This window comes from Vicugna pacos, chromosome 5, assembly GCF_048564905.1.
Source record: "Vicugna pacos chromosome 5, VicPac4, whole genome shotgun sequence".
Classification (NCBI taxonomy): Eukaryota; Metazoa; Chordata; class Mammalia; order Artiodactyla; family Camelidae; genus Vicugna; species Vicugna pacos.
In genome coordinates, this window is record NC_132991.1 from 3531370 (window position 1) to 3554884 (window position 23515).

General features: G+C 44.0%; 1 protein-coding gene and 1 non-coding gene across 12 annotated transcripts in view; both read left to right on the forward strand.

Moving 5' to 3' along the window:
• Positions 1 to 2906: 2906 nt before the first annotated feature.
• Positions 2907 to 23515, forward strand: part of SAP130 (Sin3A associated protein 130) — a 72963-nt gene continuing 52354 nt past the window's right edge. For 2 of the 11 annotated variants that reach the window (XM_072960780.1, XM_072960781.1), the window contains exons 1-7: positions 2907 to 3067; positions 4711 to 4831; positions 11514 to 11749; positions 12465 to 12623; positions 13791 to 13902; positions 15185 to 15309; positions 16945 to 17069. In XM_072960780.1, coding sequence (XP_072816881.1) covers positions 4717 to 4831; positions 11514 to 11749; positions 12465 to 12623; positions 13791 to 13902; positions 15185 to 15309; positions 16945 to 17069 — 872 coding nt within the window. In that variant the 5' untranslated portion in view covers positions 2907 to 3067; positions 4711 to 4716. Of the gene's footprint in view, positions 3068 to 3698; positions 3750 to 3829; positions 3917 to 4710; positions 4832 to 11513; positions 11750 to 12464; positions 12624 to 13790; positions 13903 to 15184; positions 15310 to 16944; positions 17070 to 23515 lie in introns of those variants that run through there. The other 9 variants (XM_072960777.1, XM_072960779.1, XM_072960778.1 and 6 more) reach the window with 7 other exon arrangements.
• Positions 10573 to 10646, forward strand: TRNAD-AUC (transfer RNA aspartic acid (anticodon AUC)). Its single transcript has one exon. It is a non-coding gene; the product is annotated as a tRNA-Asp (tRNA).

A 23515-nucleotide genomic window follows, 5' to 3' on the forward strand; every position in this document is an offset into this window, starting at 1 on the left:
AGACAGATTGTGAGTCTGGCCTGGGTACCAGACCAAATAAAGGTAACAAAAACAACAGATGTGGGCAAACTCAAGAGCTTCATACTCTTTGTGTGTGTAGCTCATTTAATCTACACAATAAGATTGAGCTAAGTAACAGTACTCTCATTTTACAGATGAGTTAAGTGTAAGGGAATAAGTTTCCTTGGCTGGGGAACTGGGCCAGAAGGAGTATGTGGACTTAGAGGAACCACAGAGTCAGTATCATTAGACCACCAGGCTCCAACTGAGAACCATCTGGGTTCAGTGGCAGAGGCCAACGAGATGTCATCAACACTTGCAGACCACCCACTGACATTTGACTAACCACCACTTGCATTGAGAACCTTTCCTGTTTGTTGGCAGAGGACAGTATTCGTTCCCTAGTCAGCCACCCAGAAGATGTGGTTCCTGATGATGTCTTTGTTCAAGCCATCCAGACTATCTCACATGGACATCATTTTCAAGGACCTGAGATACTAAGGAGCCCTTGCAATTGGCATGGGGGCTTGAATACCTGAGAAGTGTGGAAGGTTCAGCCTAGCTGGGGCACAAGGAGGCTGTCTTCAACCCACTGAGCTAAGTGGATGGGAATCCTAAGCTCTAGCAACACAACTATGGGTGAAACATCTGTTTTCCTTCAAGTGTCCACTCTGTGAGGGACTAGAGACATGAGTGAAGAAAGCAAAGACTGTCCCTAGTAACAAAGGAAAATGCAGATTTCATTCATGTACTATGGATGTGTCTGTGTTTATACTCAGCAAACATTTATTGAATCCTTCCTCTTGATGGGAGATATAAAGATGAATAATTTCTCTCTCCACCTAGTCCAGGAAGAACACAGGGTAGATAGATCAATGCTAGAACAGAGGTACTGAAAGAGTTCCATGGAAGTATCCTGGCGGGTAGAGGAAGGAGAGGAATTCAAGGAAGGCTTCCTGGAGAAGATACATCATTTTCTTCCCAGCTGGGCATTGTAGAATTGAAAGCACTCTGCCATATGACTGCTGAAGGGTGAGGCCAATAGAAGGCATTGTGGCTTGAGCCCTGGAAGCCAAACTGTGTGGAGAATTGGTGGAAGCTCTTGTTGAGAAAGCACCCAGTGTTTGGAGAGGTAGAAGAAACTCAACTATCACAGCCTTTGATCTAGGGTTAGGGGTTTTGAATATACTCAGAAGTTACTGGAACATCAAGATGGGAAAACAGATTCAGATGAATGCTTTACAAAAAGGACTCTGTGGAGGACAAGTTGGGCGTAGGAAGAGATTGGAGTGGGGGCAGCCCTACTATAATCCAGACAGGAAATAATGAAAGGTTGAACCAAGGCTGTAGAAGCAACAGGAAAGGGGATACAGAGGCACACAGGGTGGGTGATTCTGGGAGATGAAAGAATAGAAACTGACAAGGAAAAAAATCAAAGGCAGAGAGGATATAATGCCATTAACCAAACCATTGACCAAACCCAGAAATCAGGAGGAGAAGTACAAAGGTGGGGCAAATCAGTAAAGGTGTTCAATATGTTAAGTCTCAGGGGCTTATAAGAACAAGACATATTTGGGGAACTGTAGGTGTACAACTCAAGACGGGTCCTCATGGGGATACAATTTTGAGTCATTTTGAGAATGATATTTGGAACTGTGAGAGTGCATTAAAATAGTTTGAGAGATAGTATAGCACCGAGAGAGGGCTGGAGTCTAGGAGAGCGCTGTACATGTGAGAAAGAGGAGGTATGAAACAGCTTAATAGGGATAAAAGTAGAATCAGGAGAGAATGTGGTTATGGAGGCCAAGGGAAGAACGTTTGAAGGAGGAATTCCTGTCGGTAAACCGGACAAGATGAGAACTAAGCAAGGACCACCAGGTGAAGGTGAGTGTCACTGGCAACTTTGGGGGAGCAGTTTGAGAAGAGTGGCAGGAGCAGAATCGACTACCTAAGTAGAGAGGAGGCTAAAGTATATCACACCAGTTACTTCTAGAAGAAATTTGAGAAGGGAAGTGTGAGAAAGTGGCTTGGGGAAGGAGTATTTGAGACATCCTTGTCGCCAAGAGCTACTCCCGTCCGAGCAAGAAACCATCTGTGCACGATAAGAAAGGATTTGAGCTCCCATTTATTTCTTTACATAAAACTCCAGACCAAAATTACCACCTGGGAAGGGAGGAAGGAGAGTTAATGTCTATCATCACATCCAAATTTTGCTTCAGCCGCTTTGGCTAAGACTTCTACAGCTGTCTAAATGCCAGCTCTCCACTCCAAACAAAACAACAAAACACCACCCTCCTCCGCTTCTCCGAAATCTGGAAAAATCGAGCAGGTGCACCGTGCCCGAGTCCGGCGCCCAAAGCCCCGTTCCGAGCTGGCTTTAACCCGGGGATGCTCGGCTCCGGGGCGGGTCTGGACCAAACCGGACAGAGTCGCTCCAGTTCAGCAACCCCGATCCTCCCGCGATGCTCAGGCCCTGCAGTGGCCTCGGCGGGGACAGCAAGTCCCATATACGGTGCCGGGAAGCGAGCAGAGTCAGGAAAACCCTCGGCCCTGCCGCCGGCTACTTCGGCTGGCCACAGTCGGCCTCCATTACCCGTTTCCCGCGCCGCACCTCCCTCCAGAAAATGAAACCTGGTGCCGTCAGCGGAGGCAAAGGGGTGGGAGCTTTCTACTATGCAAGGAGAAAAGGCAGAAGCGACTCCCGACAGCAAAGAGGTGCGGAGACCCAGCCAGGTCGCCGCAACGCCCCGCCCAGGCCCGCCCTCTCGTCGCCAGGGACCACAACTCCCGGAGGCCTCCGCGGCCCCGGGGGCGGGCCCGTCCGCTCTCACCTAACGCTGAGCGGTGACTGGCTTCCCCGGAGGAGGGCGGGGCCTACCCCAGCCAATAGGGGAGAGGCTCGTTACGGCAGCGGAAGCAGCGGCGCTGGGCTGAGGGGTGGGGGGCAGAGTGCTAGCGCCTCGGCGGCGGCGGCGGGTCTGGGAGCCCGAGGACGTCGGGTCCACAGGCGGAGAGCGCACGGGAGCGAGCTCGAGGCGGTGCGGCGGCCACTCGGCACAGCACCCAGGTAATGGCGGGACGGGCGCCCGTAAGGGGAGGGAAGGGGAGGGACGAGGGGGCGGGGCGGGGCGGCCGAGCCGGGCTGCAGCGTCCGTCCCGCTGCGCGTCCCCGGGGAAGGGCAGCGGTGCCCCGTCTCCTGCGGCGCAGACCTGGGCTTTTTCGCGAGCTGAGCACAGCTGTTGAGCCAGCGGCAGGGGCTGGGTGTCCTGCGGCAAGGAAGGGAGAGGCGCCGGGAGGGCAGGGCGGATTTGGGCGTGGGGGCGTGGCGGGCGTGGGCCTTGGCGGGGAAGCGGAGCGGCCGGGGGAGCGCGGGAGGGCGGGCGGGCGGCCCAGGGAGTTTGGCTCCTGAAGCAGTTTAAAGTGACTCTCCACATCCGGGCCCTGCGCCCGCCGCTTTCAGACCCCGACTAAGGCGGGGCCTCCCAGCTCCCCGCCCCTTTCGCCGGCAGCGCTCGTCTTCCTCTGCCATTGGCTCAGCCTCGAGGGGTTTGGGCTGCCCCGACGAGCCTCGCGCCTGATTGGCTGGCAGTCGGCGGGAGGGTGGGGCGGGATCACCGCGCGCCGGCCACCGCGGATTGGTGCGGGCCCTGGAGTGACGCGCCCGGCGTGGGGCCAATGGGCGGGCGGGGGAGGTAGGGGCAGGTTCCGGGGAAGAGGGCTGGAGCCGAGCGGCGGCCGGGCGGCGGGGGTGAGCGGGGCCGGCGGGGCTGGACAGCGGCGGGCCCGAGGCGCGCTGCGGCGCGAGTCCTCCTGGCGATCTCGGAGCCTAGCGCTGCCACCGAGATGGGTCCTCCGCGGCACCCCCAGCCCGGCGAGGTGGACTCGGGAGGGGCGGGCGGCGGGCGGCGGCTGCAGGTAAAGAGGCACCCTGGTCCTGGGGCTCCTCTGAGCGCCTGACCCGGCCCAGACCCGATGTCTTACAGACCCGAAGGGTCGGCAGACCTGTGCCCTCGGGTCTCAGCCGGGGGCTTCAGAGTGGGGGTAGGAATCCGGGCGAATCGGAAACATCGGCAGAGCTTAGCTCCTGCGGGAAAAGTGGGGGTCGATTTTAGGGAAGGTGGTGAAGGTCTCGGATCCCTTGGGCTCAGTGCGGGTCTCTGAAGAAGGGTGGTGAGGAGAAATCCGTAAATGAGGCCTGTAAGGAAAGCGTTTGAAATTTCCTCTTGAATCAGGTCTTGATGTAAGGTTCCTGATCCTCCCGTAGGACAGGGCGTCTGCCCGGATTCCTCGTGTGACATACTGATGACAGTTCTGTTCACATTGGTGTGAGGCTTAAGTCTTTCAAACGCACATACCATTTATCGTGAAACTTTACACAGATACACATGTATTAGTACCTGTCATGTGGCTATTGTCCAGGATGCAATGTCGACTTTTTAGTGTGGCAATCCACAAGTGTACGGGGTAGGGAGGTCATAGTATCCCTCAGTGCCACATAAACGGTTTAACCATTCGTCAAACCTATGTACTTCAAAAACTTACAGAATTTAGACCATTTCTGCATTGTATATTGATGACAACTGTTATTTTAAATAAATGATACTGCATTTGCTTTTCTAAGGGGAAATATAGGTACTAAGATGCTTTAATTTCTCATCACTGATTCCAGTCTCAGAATCCAGTAATAACCATATGACTGTGCACTGCAGGTGGAAATGAGTTCTCAGCAGTTTCCTCGGTTAGGAACCCCTTCCACCGGGCTAAGCCAGGCTCCTCCGTCACAGATTGCCAACAGTGGTTCTACAGGGTTGATAAACCCAGCTGCTACAGGTGAGATGTGTGATCTTCTGTATTACTTCTTGCTTCAGAAATGTTGCCAATTTTCTAGTTTAAACATTAGCAAATTCCTTGTGGGGTTTTAGTAAATATTAGGTTATTGAATTTGAAGAAAGAAAGTATTACAATTCTAATTTAAATAAGGGTTTTTTTCTTCCAGTTTTAACCATTTTATTTACATGTACCAGAGTGTACATGAAACTCACAGTAAAGCATGCCTATAAGAACTGTTTTTTAAAATGTATTAATGTGTTCTTATTTCATTAAGGCCCAGAAGTATAATAGTAATGCCATGAGGGAGCGCAAAAGTGTGTAAAGCGTAGGTCTTGAGTTTTAGGAGCTTACTGTCTAGGAAAAGATTTTTTCTAAGTATGTACATATATATATGTGTATATATACGTGTATATATATTTATATACACCCATATACGCAACTTGATTTTTAGTTGTACAAAATGCTGTAGATCAGAGGTCCTTCAGCTGGTGATGATTTGGCCCCCCAGGGAATATCTGGCAATGTCTAGATACATTTTTGGTTGTCACAGGTAGAGGGTGCTATTGGCATCTGATATTTAGAGGCTCGGGGTACTGCTAAACATCCTGCACCAGACAAGACAGCCCCCCACAGCAAAGTGTCCAGTCCAGTCAGCAGTGCTGCAGTTGAGTTACTCCTTCAAATAATGTGTGTATTGTATGCGTCAAGTGGGAAGATGGTATTGCAAAGTGAAATAAAGTACTCCTTTTTCTATTCCTTTTCCTTTACTGCCTGATTCCTGTGTTCCTTATGGGAAATGGTACTACCATCTACTCATTGTTCAAACCAGAAATGCAGGCATCATGTTTAATTGTTCTGTCTTTGTCTCTTAGCTCTGAGGTATGGCCCTTTGTCTAATGTTTCAGCCTCATTTTCTGTTGTTCTGCCTCCTTCCTGCCAACTTCATTTTTGCTACAAATTTATTTTAGTTCTCTGTAGACTTGAAGTAACTTTAAGCTCCTTTAGTCTCCTGCTTAATAGTAGCTGCTCATATTTTCTGAATGAATGATAAAAAGTTCCCAATTTTCTTGACCTTGGGACTTTACATAGTCTGGGGTTTTTTGGGTTTTGTGTTTCTGGCTACAATTTTTCTTCTCCCTTTCCACACTTACTTATCTGGCTAATTCTTTGTTCTTCCTTGAGGTTTCATCTCAGATGTCACTTTCTCTGGGAAGTCTTTGCTGACTCCATCATCCACAACAATTCAGGGTAGGACCTCCTCCCAGAGTGAAGGCCAGGACCTGTCCTGTCTGTCTCATGCTCCTTTGTATGTGCTAACTTGCTGCAGTGTAGATGTCAACAAATTCTTACAGAGTTCTTTACTTCTTAACAGATATCTTTGACAATAGTTTGGCTTTGGTATAAATTCATAGCAGAGTAATTTAAAGGAGCATAACTAGGAGAATATTTCTGAATATATATTTGCAAGGAGTTACAATGCTTGTTAAAAAAGGTATCAATTAATAATAATTGCCCTCAGATTTTGTTGAGAAGGAAATCATTGATTTAAACCAAAATTGTCTGTAATTTTACTGCTGAAATGTGTTTTTTCCTTTCAATTGCTCTTGAAAAGAAAAAGGTTTTTCCAAGTGGTTATTTATCTCTCTGTATTTCCTATTGCTCTTATTGGAAGAAGTCTAAGCATGTCAGGATTTCAAGTGTGTGTTCACAGTTCAGACGTATGGATTACAGCCAGTTCTCTTAACTACTGCCTCAAGAGTTTTTTTCTGATAAAAATTAACTGAAAATAAAGAACTCCAAACGTCTGGAAGAAAACAATAAAAGGTTCCAAAAAGAGCTTAATAGGAAATGATCAGTGTGGTTCTATCTTAATGAAACTGTCATAAATCAAGGTCTTCCTGGACCAATAGGTTTGGGGAAAAGTTATGAAATTGTCCATTTCCCCTAAAATTTTAATTAGGAGAAAATCTGTTTGGACAAGGGGAAAGGTTAAAAATTAATTGATAATGGAAAGACAGAAGTACAATTGTCTTTATTCACAAACATGATCATGTATGCAGAAAATACTAGAGAATGTTTTAAAAAAGCAATTAGAACTAAGACTGAAATTAGTAGGTGTTGCAGGATTAAAGTTCAGTGTATAGGAATCAATTATATTTCTAAATACTAGTCATGAACAGTGAAATTTTTAAAATGTCATTTACAGTAGTATCAAAAAAAAAAAACCCACAAAATACTTAGGAATAAATTGACAGATTATGTGTAAGACTTGGGGTTAGAGAACTGTGTAAAACATTTGTTGAGAGAAGTTAAAGACCTAGATAACATGAAAAGATTTATCATGTTCATGGATTGGAAAACTCAGTATTTTCCTTTACCCAAGGGGGTGTATAGATTCTAACAAATCCTAATCAAAATCACATCAGGTACTTTCCTAAAAATTGATAATCTGAATCTAAAATTTATGTGGAAACCAAAGGACCTTAGAATAGCCAAAGTAGTTTAGACAAAGAAGAAAAAGAAAAAGAAGGAGGAGAAGAAAGTCAAGAGGACTCTACTACCTCACTTCAAGTCTTACTGTAAAGCTGCACTGATCAGGACAGTGTGATATTGGCATAAATCACTGGCTCATTAGAACCGAGTGGAAGATCCTGAATAAACCCGCACATAATGGTCAGTTGATTTTTGATAAAGGTATATAGATTCGATAAGAGATGGTAGTTTTCTCAACAGAGTAGTGCTAGAATCCCAGCCTATCCATATGAAAAAAAAAAAAATGAGCCTTGACTTTTCACCATGCATGTAAATTAGCTCAAAATGTATCGTTTTTGGCCCAAATTATAAAACCTAAAATTTCTATTAAAAAAAAAGCTAGGAGAAACTGTAACCTTGGGGTAAGTAAAAATTGCTCAGGGCACAAAAAACACTAACTGTAAAGGAAGCAACTAATATGTTGTACTTTATCAAAATTAAAAGTGACTGCTCTTCAAAAGACACCATTAAGAAAAAGGCACACCACAGAATAAGAAGACATTTGTGATAAATGTATCTGCAAAGGACTTACATCTTGAATATACAAAAAACTGTTGTAACTCAATAGTAAAAAGGCAAACAGCCTGGTTTTTTAAAAAAAAATCTGAACGGATACTTCACCAAAGATGCTGTATAAAGGCCAGATAAGCACTTAAAAGGTATTCAGCTGTATTAATCCTCAGGGCAATGCAAGTGAAAATCACAGTGCATATCTGCTATAAGTGGACTAAAATGACCGAAGTAAAAAGACTGCCGTTACCAAGTTTTAATGTGTTTGTGGAGCAAGTAGAACCCATACATGGGTGGGAATCCAAAACAACCTAGCCACTTTGGAAAACAGTTTGGCACAGTATCTTAAAAAAAAATTAAACAGAAGCTTACCATCCAATCCAGCAGTCTCATTCCTAGATATTTACCCAATGAAAATGTGTGTCCTACGTACAAAGACTTCTACTTCAGTGTCTATAGAAACATTATTCATAATATCCCCAATCTGGAAAGAACCCAAATTTTATCCAGTTTTTTTTTGCTCACTGGATAAGCAAAGTTTGGTTGATCCGTACAATGGACAATTGGACGACAGTAAAAAGAAACAAACTTCCAGTGTACAGAGTAATGTGGAGGAACCTCCGATGCATTATACTAAGAAAGAAGCCAGACACAAAGGACTACATACGATGTGGTTCTGTTTATACGAAATTCCGCAAAAGACAAAGCAGTAGTGTGGTTTCTAAGGAGTAGGGGTGGGAGGGAGGGGACTGACTGTAGAGAGGCGTGAGTGAGCTTGTCAGAATAACAAAAAATGCTATCATAATGCTGTTGTGTCTTAGTACCCAGTACATTTGTGAAAATTTAATTTTATCCAAAAAAATAGTAGATTTTATATGTAGCTTGTACTTTGGTCAGTAAAGCCGATGGATTAAAAAATGGACAAAAGATAGGAACATATACTTCACAAAGGAAGATATATACAGATGGCCCGTGATCACGTAAAAAGAGGTCCAGCACTACCAGTCACCATGGAAATGTTGACTGAAACCACAGTGGGATCCCCAGTGCACTCCCACTGGAGTGTCTGTGTCAGGCACTGGTGAGGATGAGGAATGCCCGGAGCTCTTAAAACACTGCTGTGGGAACACAAGATGATACAATCACTTCGGAAAGTGCCTGGGCAGTTTCATGTGAAGTTTCCCACGGGGACCCAGCCATTCTGCTCCGAAGTTGTTAGTGAGAATGTAAAAAACAAAACATCGTTGAACTCTCTACTCTTAGAATAGCCATCTTACTGTATGCAAATCATACCTCTGTAAAGTGGCTTTCAAAAGCAAGGTTTTTTAAAATGGGGGGGTAGGTGGGGAGGGTGAGCTTGAGGTCCTGGGTTCAACCCCCAGTACCTTCACCGAAAGATAAATAAATAAATAAACAAATGAAATTTTAAGTCTGAATGACCTAGGAGAAAAGTCAATATATAGTGGAATATAAAATACACGTTAAAGAAATATATACAGCAGTCTTTTCTCCCAGCACTTGGAAAAAATTAGAAAATTGTTCCTGAGGAGATCATGGAACGAGGACTAAAAGTACGCACGGATATGTACTCCACAGTTGTGGATAGTAGCAAAAATTTGGAAATCACCTAAAAGCCCATCAGTGACACAATGGTTATAAAAGCTATGGTACATCTAAGCAATGGAATTCCACTTAGCACTTTTAAAGTAATGTAGTATATATTCTGTATTACTCAGCGATTCCACTCTTAGGTACATATCCAATAGAAATGATACAGAGGGTCCCCAGAAGACATATATGTGAATATTACTCATACTACTATTCACAATAGTAAAAAAACTGAGACCGATTTAACTGCCTACTAGCGGTCAGATGGCTAATTTGTGATTTATTGACGCGATGGTACAGTATACTGAGAATGAAAGGTTTATAGCTGCGTGCAGGAACATGCGCATATCTCATACCGGTAAGTGAAGAGGCAGGACAGCCAGGTATGTCTGTTGTGAGTGTATTTATATAAAGTTCAAAAGTGCACAACAGTCATCTGTAGTGTTAGAAGTTAGCATAGTGTCTTCGGGAGAATGCAGACTGGAATCAGGCTGCACGGAGAGTTTCTGGGGAACAAGGAATGTTCCGCTCCTTGATCTAGGTACTGGATTACTCAGGTGTGTTCAGTCTGTGAAAGTTCAATGAGCTATCCCATCAGTATGTGTGCACTTGTCTTTATGAGGGTTACAGTTCAATAAAAAGTTAAATAAATCAAAACTCACCCAAAATTCAAGAGGCAAAAAGCGTCTGAAGATTTTACCAAAATAGTAACTGTTGGCTCCTTGGGCAGGGTAGACCGTGGGAGCAGCTTTACTTTCTTTATCGTTTTCCAAATAATTAAAAAGTTTTACATAAGTGTAATGTTTATGTTTAGAGAAATAATGTTGTTTTGGAAAAATGACAGTGCAAATTAATATTTTGACAAACTGTCTTTTTTTATGTAAGTTCCTTGATTTTTTTTAACTTAATTTTTAAATAGGCTACGTGTTCCCACGGTCCAAAATGCCAAAAGAAAAAAGAGTATACGTGAAAAAAGTATCTCGCCCACCCCTGTCCTCCAGTCATCCACTTTCTTTCTCTTCAAGCAATCACGATGCTTTGGAGATACGTTATACAAATACAAATACAAATGCAAACGCATGTATTAGAGGGGAAGGGTATAGCTCAGTGGTAGGGTGTATGCCTATCATGCATGAGGTCCTGGGTTCAATCCCCAGTACTTCCACTAAAAATAAATACACAAATAAACCTAACTACCTCCCCCCACGAAAAAAGAATCTGAAAAAACAAAACATGCATGTATGTTTGTGTGTATTTACTTTTTCACTATTCTGTACCTTTTTATTTTCCTGTATTTTTCCATAGTATATGTTATACATTTCTCCATAAGAGTACCTAAAAAGCTGTCTTGTTTTATTTTTATAGTTATGTGGTAGTCTGTTGGGTGAGTATACCGTAGTTTATATAGCCAGCCCCCTATTGATGGACAGGTAGGGTTTTTGCAGTTCCTTTCCGAGTATAAATATGCTGAGACAAATCACCTTGTACCTTAGTCATTTTACACATGTGTTTTGTGTCTATAGGACACATTCCTGCAAGTGAAATTGCGAGTCTCTCAAAGGTTGAGTCTATTCAATGTATCATAATAATGATAGAGGTTTACATGCTCACTCTAGGGATTTGGACTGAGAAATTTGTTTTGGAATACTACATGTTCTTGGACCTAAAGTCTATACTTAAATTATCTTTTCAATATTAGTTTCTTATAACCTTTTAAATAAATATTTTAAGTGAAATTGTCTTGAATCTTGTCTTACAGTTTCAACCATTTGAGCCCATTTTCAGTCCTTGTCAGGTCCTATGTTCGTAGCAGTGGGAAAGCCACAATATCTAGACCAAGTCCCGTGTTCCCCAGGTGTGACTTTTGGGTTTGATATCCATCAAGGGAATCGAATGCCCTCATTCTCCTTGTTCAGAAAAATCTCACAAGGAAATGGGTCGGTTTATCAGCCCTGAAACTTTAACTGTGGGGGCCCCTCTGGCGTGTGCTGTTACATTCATTAATACTGTTTCACCTTCATGTCTTTACCAGTCAACGATGAATCTAGTCGAGACGCTGAAGTCACTGCCAGGGAGCACATGGGTTCCAGCAGCTCCCTACAGGCCCGTGAAGAGAAGCAAGAGCCTGTTGTGGTAAGGCCCTATCCACAGGTGCAGGTGTTGTCTACACACCATGCTGTTGCATCGGGCACACCTGTCACAGTGACAGCCCCACCAGCACATCTGACGCCAGCAGTGCCACTCTCATTTTCGGAGGGACTTATGAAGGTAATGGAGAGGTTTAAAATTTCACATTGAACCACAGCTAAGACTGGCTAGCATTTCTGACAGTTGTCACCAAGTGTTAGGCTGTAGCCTCGGATCCTAGTTTTTCCCCGTTGACCTCTCAGTTCAGCCGTCTCTGTAACTCAGAGTCCTGCTGTTCTGCAGTGCCTAGTCTCGTGCCGCTGGGCAGTGGGCATCCCAGGACCTTTCTAATACCCGTCTGACATTACTCGGTTCACGTTATGGGCATGCTGATAGTTTTTCTCTTGGAGTGGCACTCTTCTCCAAGGTTTTGTTTTAATCACTTGCTAATTTGGGGGTCTCTGAGAATATCGCTTTGTGTATTACCTTGCGGATATGTTTCAGTTACTGGGAGTTTGGGAGTTCTGTTTACTTCCCCCCAGACTTGGGAGGCAGCACTGTACAGAGGAAAGAGTGTGGGCTGTGAGCCATGCAGCTCTGGGCTTTATTCCCAGTTTTAGTCTTGGCTGTCTGTGTGGCTTTGAGCAAGTGACTTAGCCTTGCTTTGTATGTTTTCTCACCGGTAACATGGAAGTGCCAGTACTTCAATGGAAAGCCTCTGATACTAAGATAAAATTCAGGAGGCTTCTGGCATCCTTCCTGGCCCTCTCCAGGTTTGATTTGTGTACGTGTATAGAATGAAATGCATCACTAGTAAAAAGCTATTGATATGTTTCGTGTGGTTTTCTGTTTGCAGCCACCCCCGAAGCCCACCATGCCTAGCCGTCCCATTGCTCCTGCTCCACCTTCTACCTTGTCACTTCCCCCCAAGGTTCCAGGGCAGGTTACCGTTACCATGGAGAGTAGCATCCCTCAAGCTTCAGCCATTCCTGTGGCAACAATCAGTGGACAACAGGTTTTTTTCCTCTTAATTTGCTGATTTTCAAACTGAGATGCCCGACTGTTGATCATTATTTCCTGAATGCCAGCAGTACGTTAGGCACTGTACTAAATAAAACATGAAGTGGTCACTGATATCTGCAAGGGGGCAGTCGTAGAGGTGACAGCGGAGGATGACACAGGGAATCAGACGAGTGTGCACAGCCGTCTTGGTCACTGAGCCCAGGGGTGTTGACTGTCTGCTGTGTGCGATGCACATCCGGATGAGACAGCCGAGACCGTGAGCTCACAGCCCGGCTGTGCTTGGCTCCGGAGCAGCCTCACAGCAGTAGTGCTCCTCTGGGTGGTTCTTCCCCTGAGGTGGGTGCACCTCCTGGGCGACCGGCAGGTCCCCTCCACGGCCCGCCAGTCGTGAGCATTTACTCTGAAGTCTCATGTTTTAACTTCATTTTTTTTCCCGAAATTGCAGTCCTACTCCATAATACGTATTTGGTTTATTTAAATATTTTCAATGACTCATCCGTGAAAACAATGTCAAAGCTCTTTCCCTTTATGTTTTCAAGAAAAAAAATCGGTGTTCTGAAAAGAAGCACCAAGTTTTTCTTTTATTTTGTCATTCTGCCGAGTCCTCACTCCCAGAAGTGCTGGAACAGCCACCGGAGAAGCACTGGCGTCAGGGCTGGGCGGGCGTGAGGAGGGGACACCTCGGGGTGACTGCAGAGCCACTCAGAGGGTGCCTGTTGGATGCTAGCTATAAATTTACTGAGAAATCCGGAGAGCTTGCGGGATGAATGAATGCCATGGGGTGTAAAGGAAGTAGTGAGAATAAGGAAAAACAAGCTTTTGGCCAAGACAGAGAAGACAAGCATGATAGGCTAACACTGAGAATGAGAGTATCTGAACGTGGACAGTCAGATGTGTCATCAGCAGTAAGGATCTGGCCGCTGGCTAGACTCCAGGCAGTTGATGGTCCTCCCAGTCGCTTACCACGCACCTGCTGGCACAGGTCGGCCCTCGATACACTGACTTAAAAACCCAAGCGCCCTCTCCCTCGGGGTGCTCACTGCCTAAAAGGAACAACCTGGCCCACATTTGGAGGCAACTGACTCCCTAGAAGCAATGGCTAAGCATCAGTGGCTCAGACCAGGCATGTGAAAGTAACATGCCATCCTGTTTCTTGCAGGGACATCCCAGCAACCTGCATCACATCATGACCACAAACGTACAGATGTCTATCATCCGCAGCAATGCTCCGGGGCCGCCTCTTCACATCGGAGCTTCTCACTTACCTCGCGGTAAAGGCTGCACGTTTTGTTCAGACTTGTAAAATGTGATGGCACAGACACATTTAGTAGAAGATAGGGTAACACAAAGTATATCCAGAATCAACTTGTTAAAGTGTCGGGCGGCCGAAATAAACCCAGAGTCATACACCTCTTTAGAATGGTCTTACAGATAGTTCTTACAGTTGTATTATAACAGGTGTGTGTATGTTACATAAACTTAAGGCAATTTAAATATTTAGTGTGGTCTACAGACATGGAAAACCAACTGCAGAGGGTGGAGGTAGGGAGGGACAGATTAGGAGTTTGGGATTAACAGACACACATACAACTACATATAAAATAGATAAACAACAAGGACCTACTGTATAGCACAGGGAATTATATTCAATTTCTTATAATGAGCTATAGTGGAAAAGAACCTTAATATATATATATGTGTGTGTGTGTGTATATGTATAACTGAGTCACTTTGCTGTAGACCTGAAACTAACATAAATTGGCTGCACTTCAATAAAAAATAAGACTTAACAAAAAAATACTTAGTGTGATCCAAAAATTGTCCTTATAACGAGGAACTCCTCAAAGCTGTGGTAATCTAACCATGGTCTTCATTTTTAATAAATAAGTCACAAATATTAATACTGAATATTTTTGAAATTCAGTGATAAGGGTTACTCAAATCTTTTTACTCACATAACAATAAGATGAATTTATTCTTACAGTTAAGTTGTAATAGACCGTATGGTATTACATTTAATGAGGTTTTTCAACTACTTGATCAGAAATCATCACCTTCTATTGGAGAGAATAAAATTATTGTTGGCAAAATCAGGCCAACGGATACTCGGTCATAGTGTAGCTTCGTGGTTCTCAGAGTGAAGGTCACAGACTGCAGTGGGGGGTCTGTGTAAGGTCAAACCTAAGACATCATGTGCCCTTTTCATGGTGTTTTAGGTGCACCAAGGGTGCAGAGGCAGTGGTGGTTCAAATGAACTCACTGTCCAGTGGTTAAACTGCTGAAGCCTGGGCCTGAATTGTGGTGATACTTGCAATTTAAAAAAAAAAAAAAAAAAAGGCAGCCAGTTTCACGTAAGCACATCCTTGAAGAAGCAGTTCAGATTTCAGTCTTACTAAATCTCAAACCCTCGCGTGCATGCTTTCTGAATTTTCTACGTGATGAAGTGGGAAGTACCCTTAAAGCGCTTGCACTGAGCACTGGCACGCCGAGTTTATAGGGCATGTGACTGGGGCTACTCAAAGCCATACTGATGTCAAAATACCGTCTTTCCAGGGGCCGCAGCTGCTGCTGTGATGTCCAGTTCGAAAGTAACCACGGTCCTGAGGCCAACTTCCCAGTTGCCAAATGCAGCCACGGCACAACCGGCGGTCCAGCACATCATCCACCAACCGATCCAGGCACGTCGCAGCTGTGGGTAGCCGGCCAGCCAGGATTCAGGGCCTACTCCAAGTTATCCACTCTGCTAGGCACCCTGCGAGTCCTTTGACCTCAAGTGACTTTCCATCTAGTTGCCAAGGGGTAGAGAAGGTTGAGTCATATACAATGTCGTGTGATCACAGTAGGAATTTAGGAGAGAGGTAGCAAGGCAAGGCTTCTGGTTGGGATGGGTATGGCCGTGGGGATTCAGAGAAGGGAAGAGGAAGTGGTGGGGGCAGTGCATGAGCAGTGAACAGTGCAAGGACGAGAGGGATGGTTGTCCACAATGTTGGGTGCAGGCTAGTCAGAATGAAGGGATTCTCATTTGGATGGTGTATGCGAGCCCTGAAACATTTAGGCACATTTTTATGCACATACGTATGCTTTTTGAGGAGTTCAGTCCATGCCTTTCAACTTGTTTTCGAGGAAATCTATGACCCTTGCCATAAATGTATTACCAGGTGATGCTGTAGTGTCTCTGCATTTGGAATGCTAAGATACTGAGTATAAACTGATTATGTACACAGCAGAGAGCCACTCTGTGTTTTTTTAGTATAGTGAATATATGATCAAAAAGTTTCTTTGAAAGATTAATCTAGCCAAGTTACATACAGAAGGCGGAAGTTCAGATGCCTTTGTGGATCAGGCTGGTAGGATGTGTGAAATGGCTGGATTTCAGATAGTAAGGAAGAGGGCTGAGTAGGACACTGGTTCTACATGTCTAGCCTGGAGCTGTCAAATTTAAAGCAGAAGAGCTTGCTGGCTACCAACACATCTGAGACCATAGGGCCCCGGAGAGTAATGATCTGTAGGAAGGACTGGAGAGCGAGGAGACCCTGGGTGCACAGCTCACAAGTGAGGGAGACAGAGCTGCAGTCCTGGTATGAGACAGCAGACTGGACCAGCTGCGTGGTGGGAGGAGGCCTGGAGGTGAGAAACAGATGGAGGATGGGCAGAGTCTGCCAAGATAACTGCCCGTGTTGGGATCAGGAAGGAGGGGCTGCACAGGAGAGCTCTGGTGATAGGAGGAGTGGGCAGCGGATGAGCAGGTGAAGCCCAGTGTGGAACTGGTTTGGCAGGTGAAGGTGGGGCACACGGGTGGAGTGATAAGTGCATCTATATGGAAACATCTAGAAGGTGTCTGGGCACCGGGCATCGTCTGCTGGGAAAGAAGACCAGTACCACGCGTTTTCCTTTTGTGCACTTAGATGCCCTGAGAACCAACGGCTCTGTCAGTGCTGTTGGGCCCTCTGTGGGAAGCGCTGGGTGGTGTAGCAATGAAAGACATCTACTCTGGGACCAGCAGCAGTTCTCTGGGAACTGAGTCTGATGGGCCAGCTTCCAGTTTGTACTAAAAGTAGGACAGAATTTTGAATCTGGTCTTATTTGGAAAGGAGGGGCTGGTGTCCTGTCCAACCAGAACTGGATTTTGTTGATGCTTCTGACTCTTGGTCTTATAACCACCTATTTAAAAAGAGAACTTCATCAGGACAGTGAGAATTTATTTTCATTTGGACATAAACATGCTTATTTAGAGGCCCAGATTAGACTTTTAGTGTTTGACATACTGGATTTTGCTTTTCATTTTAAATGAAATTTTTTTTTTTCTCTTGTAGTCTCGGCCACCTGTGACCACGTCCAATACCATCCCTCCTGCTGTGGTAGCAACCGTGTCAGCCACCAGAGCTCAGTCTCCTGTCATCACTACAACAGCCGCACATGCTGCCGACTCGGCACTGAGGTATATCTGGGGGTCTAAGATCAAGCTGTCCCCCCCTCCTCCCTTCATCTCGCCCTTCTTACTTTCCTTCTTTCCTTTACTTAACTCACTAAATATTTATTGAGTGCTTCGTAATGTTCTGCATACTGAGGAAAACACAGTAAACAAAAAGAAATGTCTGCCCTCAAAGAGTTTCTATTTTTAGGGACTGGAGACATACATTAAAAAATAGATTTTTTAGGTGGCAAAAAGGGCTTTGGGGAACAACTAGGGTGAATGGGATTTGGGGTGACACTGTAGGCAGTACAGGGGGCTTACTAGTCCATATAAAGTGATCAGGGAGGGCTTTGTTGATAAGAATACATTCAAGCAGAACACTGAATGGTGAGCTGAACCATAGGGCTGTCTAAGATGTGAGTGTCCTAGACAGTGAGAATGGTAAGTGCAAAGGCCCTGAGGCAGCAGTGTGTTTACCGTGTCAGGGAGCCACAAGAGGCTAATGGTAGGAGAGTGGCCAGAGATTATCTTAGGAGGTAACAGGGCCCCAGTAAGGGCCTTAGGACCCACTCCAAGGATTTGGACTGTGCTGGGGTGCAGCGGGAAGTCAGTTCTCAGAGCAGTGTTGTGATCTGAAGTGTTGGATCAGCCACCGGGCTGGAGAGAGTAGGCAAAGTTGGAAACAGATTGTTTAGAAGGGTTATGGCAGGAGTCCAGGAGAGACGATTATTGAGGGTGGAAGGACACGGTTAGATTCTGAACAGGATTGTACAGACTGTCAGGATTCTGGGGACTTACACATGGGACTAGGAGAGCACGAGGAAAGTCGAATTATGCCCACGCTCGTCGGCCTGTGCAGCAGGGAGGGTGGAGTTGCGTTCATGTGAGTTGGAGAATGGGGGGGAATCCCAAACTTTGGTTTTCGATATTTTAAGGTTGTGCTGCCCTTGGAGCACTCACATGGAGCCATAGAGATAGGTTAATAAGAGTCTGGAGTCCATGGAAGAATTCTGGAGAGATAATTTAGGAAAACAGTCTGGATGGGGAAGAGCTTCAGGGAGAACAGGGCTCCCATTGGGAGGGAAGCCATGTTCTCACGGGAGGACCATAGTTCCTTAGGGCGGGAGGGTAGAGGGTGTGTCCGCAGAGGTTGAAGTTATTGGGGATTTTGCTGAAGGTGAATTGTAAGTCCAGAGGGTATAGTGGAAAGGTTGGGTGTTTGACAAGTGAGGATAGTACAGTTAAGAGATTACAGAGCTGCACAGGAATGACATCCGGTCGATGAGGGATGGTCTCTGATGCTCCTTGGGGGTGACACAGTCACAGTTGAGGACATGGCGGTATTTGTCCTCATGCTCCCCAAGCATGTTGTGGAGGTGAAGCTGTGAAACTGGGGGAGGGCAGTGGGACACGAGTCTTGTCAGGAGCGTACAGAGGTCCAGTGGTCCTTGATTCTTGCCATCGGTTGTGTGGCTGCCAGGGAAGGAGCCTTTACACTTAAACAAGAAGGGATTCATTGAACAAAAGGGGTAGTGGGCATGGGGAACAGAGCTGTCACAGACCACCCAGAAGACCTGATGGCCAGTTGGAAGCAGTCCAGAGGTGCCTCCTTGGTTTCTTCCTTGCCTGACCGAGTAAATGGAAAGGGAACAAGGGAGAGAAAGCAGGTTTTAGAGAGAAGGCTGAGTCTTGGGATGCTGAGTTTATCTGTGGAACAGTCAGAAGGCTGTTGTCAATAGGTGGTTGAAGGCTGTCTGTGCCTAAGACAAGGAGTTATGAAGTCATCAGCCTGTGGGCTACTGGTAAAGCTTTAGGGATCTGAGTCCAACTAGGAAGAGGGCCTAGAACAGAAAGAACTCTGAAGAAGGTAACATTGAAATGAAGAATAGTGCCTGGGACTTAACTTTCCCCCAGCTCTGTCATTGACTAGCTGTGTGACATTAGGCAAGTTGATTACCTTCCCTGACCCTTAGTCCCCTCTTTAATAAAATGAGAACGTTTTACTGTTTGGTCATTGATATATCACCTGAGGCACAAAGAGACCCAACTACCTAACATAAAATAGACTATGTGTTACTCATGTTAACTTTGTATTGCCTTTAAAAAACTAATTTATTCAGATGGCAGGATGAAATTCAAAAGGTATAAATGTGTATACAGTGAAAACTAGGGTTAGACTTTTTTAAACCATGTTGTTGAGTTATCTGTCTTTTCTAGTGTATTGAGTTTTTAATTTAAAAAATGGGTATTAGCGCTCACTTCAGCAGCACATATACAAAAAAATGGGTATTAAATTTTGTCGGATGTTTTCAGCATTCACACCTACAACAGATACTCACTATGTGCCTCTTACGTGCCAGTCACTGCTCTAGGCCCTAGAAATACACTAGGGAATTAAACAGACAAAAACCCTAATGATCAGATGATTTTTCTATTTGCAGTATCTCTAATGATAAATTCCTAACCTCTAACTCCCTTTAAATTCTAGGGATAGAAAGTTTAAATGGACCAATTTCCATAGAAAAAAATAGAAAAAAATTTCAAAGCACTATCTCTCAGAAAAGCATCAGGCCCAGCCAGTTTCACTAAATTCTGCAAAGCTCTCAAAGACCAGATAAACCAATAATTAAATTGATTCAAGGCATAGAAGAAGATAGAACATTCCAAAATATTTAAGTGGTACATCTTACTCCTTCTGTTAAATGGATTCAATCCTGTCTGCCAGTTCTTTGGTGGTGGTGGTTTTTTTGTCATCACTTAGGTAAATGAAATTTATTCTCTTACTTTCGTCAAGGGCTGATGGAACCAATATTTTGAGGTTTTGCATGCTCTGACTCATTTCTCAGATATTCTTATATTTAAGCAGTAGTTTGGCTAACAGAATTTTTTTGGTTTCTGTAATCTTTCCATGAGTACTTTATAAGTATTTTTCCTCTGCTTTCTAGAACTGGATAATGCTGTGCAGTAGTCTGAGTCTAGCCTGATTTTTTTTTTAACCTCTTAAAAAGACCTAGATATTTTTGCCTGATTGCTTAAGATTGTTTATCTTTGAATTTCAGCAACTTTACTAGGATGTGTTTCATAGTGATCAATGTGTATCAGTTTGTTCTGGAACTTGACGTGCCTTTTTAATCTGTAGCACAAAACTATGAAAAATTTTCTTGAGTAGTATCTTTATATACTCATTCTTTTCCATTCTGTTGGCAGGGAGCCAATAATGTGTTTGTTGGATCTTTTTGCATGATTCCTTATCTAAATCCTTTTAAACGATTTTTTTCCCCTTTTGGCTCTGCTTATATTTTTCATGATTTTCTCTGTCCCTGACAGTGTTTTCAGCACTGTGCCTCATGTTCATCTTTCAGCTTTGCCTTCATTCCTGAAACAGATGGGTTTTTCTTTTGTTTCTCTCTTGAGCTCTGCCCATTGATTTTGCCTTCTTTTGTTTTCTTGTCATCACTTGGCAATGAGCTCTGACATCTTTGCTTTGTGTTTTCATTTTGTGGAAGCAGTTGTGTCATTAAGTTTCTTAATTCATGGCACCATTTCCTCTTAGTAGGAGCATTTATAGTGAACTTCCTCATTTCTGTCCACCTTTTTATTGTAGCTTCTTTAAATAGATCCTGTTCTAGTTCCTTTTTGAGTCCTCATCTTTCAATGAATTGGATTTATTCTGGGTCAACTGATTGTAATTATAATTGGAGGCTGAGCTATATGCTGGGTTAGGAGAAATTTTCCTAATGACTCAGGATCCTGGTTTTGAGGTTTCTTGGTGGCTATGTCTCTCCTGCCGGTGAAGATGCATACACTGCTCAAATGGCAGTTTCTCTTCCTGGGTTCACCATACAGCGTTTCCCATGTGGGCCTTACCTGTGTCTCTGTGATTCCTAATTCATGCCTTACTTCTTGGATCTTGGAACTGGTCAGGGTCCAGGTTCCACTTTACTGCCATCTCCCCCTGGTTTGTTGTTTGTTTGTTTGTTTAATTTTATTGAGTTATAGTCAGTTTACAAAGTCAGACGAGGACCCAAATGAATACTGGAGGATGGTCATGAGTCCACCTGTTGTTAGAGAACCCCTATTTTCTGTATCTGTCAAGTCTCTAAATTGGGTCTCTAGCCCTAGAGTCACCTTTACATGAGGCCATTACAAAAACCGATCACTGGGAGAAATAGTATAGTGATTAAGACAACAGATCTGGGAGCACTTTCCAGCCAGCTGATCTTTTTTGTGGGGAAGGGGGATGGCAGGAGTTGCTACTGTGTACTCAGGGATTTTTTTATTCCATGTGTATTAATCCACATCCCTTTCTTTTTCTTTAAGTTGCCCTAAATTTGGCTCATGAAAACCCCTTTGAACTGGCTCAAGGGTCCTTTTGATGAGTCCTATAAAGTCTTTAAGTACATCCTTTCTAATACATGGTGAATCAGGCTTCCTTTTACTTCCTCTGCTTCTCTGGTCTTGAAATCAGCCATTTCTCTAAGAATCCTTGATTCCTTTCAGTGGAGGATGATATTTAGAACCCAAGATCTAGGTACTAGGAGTAGACTTGCTTCTGGGTTATCACTGCTTTGGGGCCCTTTCTGTGGACAGAGGTAGTCAGTATGTAAAGATAGTCATATTTCGTACTGATACTTCCAAATGAAGTTTAACACTACACATTTTTTCTTAGATTTTATATTTGTGCATCTTTTTCTCTTATACTGAAAACCTCATTTTCCAAAGACATTAATGTAACTACTTGGGTTTTTGTCCTCAGACTAGATCCCACTAAGCAGAGGGAATGTGTCCAAAAGTCACTTGAAGTGATTCTTTCCTCTGTGGAGTATGCAGTAACATTTTCTTTTTCCTAACATATATTCACCTGCTTCCAGAATAGCAATGTGTAAAAAGGTGCACAGTGAGGAGCTGTCATCGCTCTCATCCCTGTCCCTTGGGTACCAGCTTCCAATATTCTTGCTCCTCGGCTTTCTTCGTAGCCTGTTAATACTTTTCTGGTTCTTTCCAGTGGGTGTTTATTGTCGTTTAGCATACAGTTAGGATTATTTGTTTACATTTGTTTCTAATTTTAGAATTTGCTTTTTGATTTTATTTTGTAAAATATGTAAATGACTGATTTGGTTCAAAATCCAAAGCTTTATAAAAAGATGACTCACGAATATCCCCGTCCCCTTCCAAGTGGCCATCTGCTCCTAGTAGGTCACCAGGTTACTCCTCTCTGACTTGGCCTCTTAGGAGTCCCCCTAAGGATTTCTTTTTATGAGAATAAGTGTACACACAGATAAACACACTTCCCTTGTTTCTGCTCCTTTCACACGGAAAAGACAGTATATCATATTTCTGTATTTGTGTCACACTTTGCATTTTTCTCTTAACAGTATATTCTGGAGATGACTCCAGATCATCCGTGCATGGAAATATCTATCTTACTCTTTTTTTTTTTGGCCGCATTGTACCCTAGCTTATGGGTGTACTGATGGACCTTTTGGCATAGGCTGTTGCATGTTAGTGATTGTGTACTGTCAGGGTGTATTCCTGGACGTGCAAGTGATAGGCCAAAGAGTGAATGTCTCAGTTTCCTCACCTAGGAAATGGTAATATTGCCTACCTCTATATGTAAATATTAATGTGTAAAAGCACCTTAGTATTTAAATATGTGTATCAGTACTAATATATAAAGCACTTAAATCATGCCTGACATGTAAGTCATTATGTAAATATTGTTACTTTTCATTAGAGTAAATGAAAATCAAAGACTGTTCTTTTAGGAACATTTAATGTACCTAAATACTTAAGAAATATTCTTTTGGGGGTATATTCTTGGATGAGCGGGACCTCTTAAAATATGAGCACGTTGAAGTTTGAATTTAGGAGATCCTTTTGTGAGGATTCTGTTGGCACTCTTTTTTGCTACAGGTATCTTCAGAATTGTTCCCGTAACTAGATTCAGCCATCCTCAAATATGTTGTCATTTTAATTAAGTTTCCATGTGTCTCTCTGAATGTTGTTCGCTGTAAGTCCTGGGAGTGGGTGGCTTTCACAGCGCTGTACTTGGTGACCTGTATGATCAACTATTCACAACCCAGGCTCCAGTCGTAGGCTCTCTCCTCCGTGAGTTCCCCCACGCGTCACCGCTGCACCTGTGGCCAGGCTCTCAGCTTGCCTTTGACCTTGAATGAGAAGCTGCTTGGTTCTCTTTCTGTAGGGAGAAAACCATCCTCTATTCAGTTTATAAACTTTATTCACAGAGATCCCAGCAGGTCGGATTTTAAAACATTTTGAGAGAGGAAACCGTTGCTTAGTTTGGTTACGTGGAGTCCCAATCACGTTTCACCTGTGCAGCTCAACTTTTCATGTTTTCTTCTTCCTAATCTATATTCACATGGTTCCAAAGTAGAAAACCGTAAAAATATAGACAGTAGGGAGTATCACTTTATCTGCCGGCTACCAAGGCCTCTGTTCTTTGTCTTTCT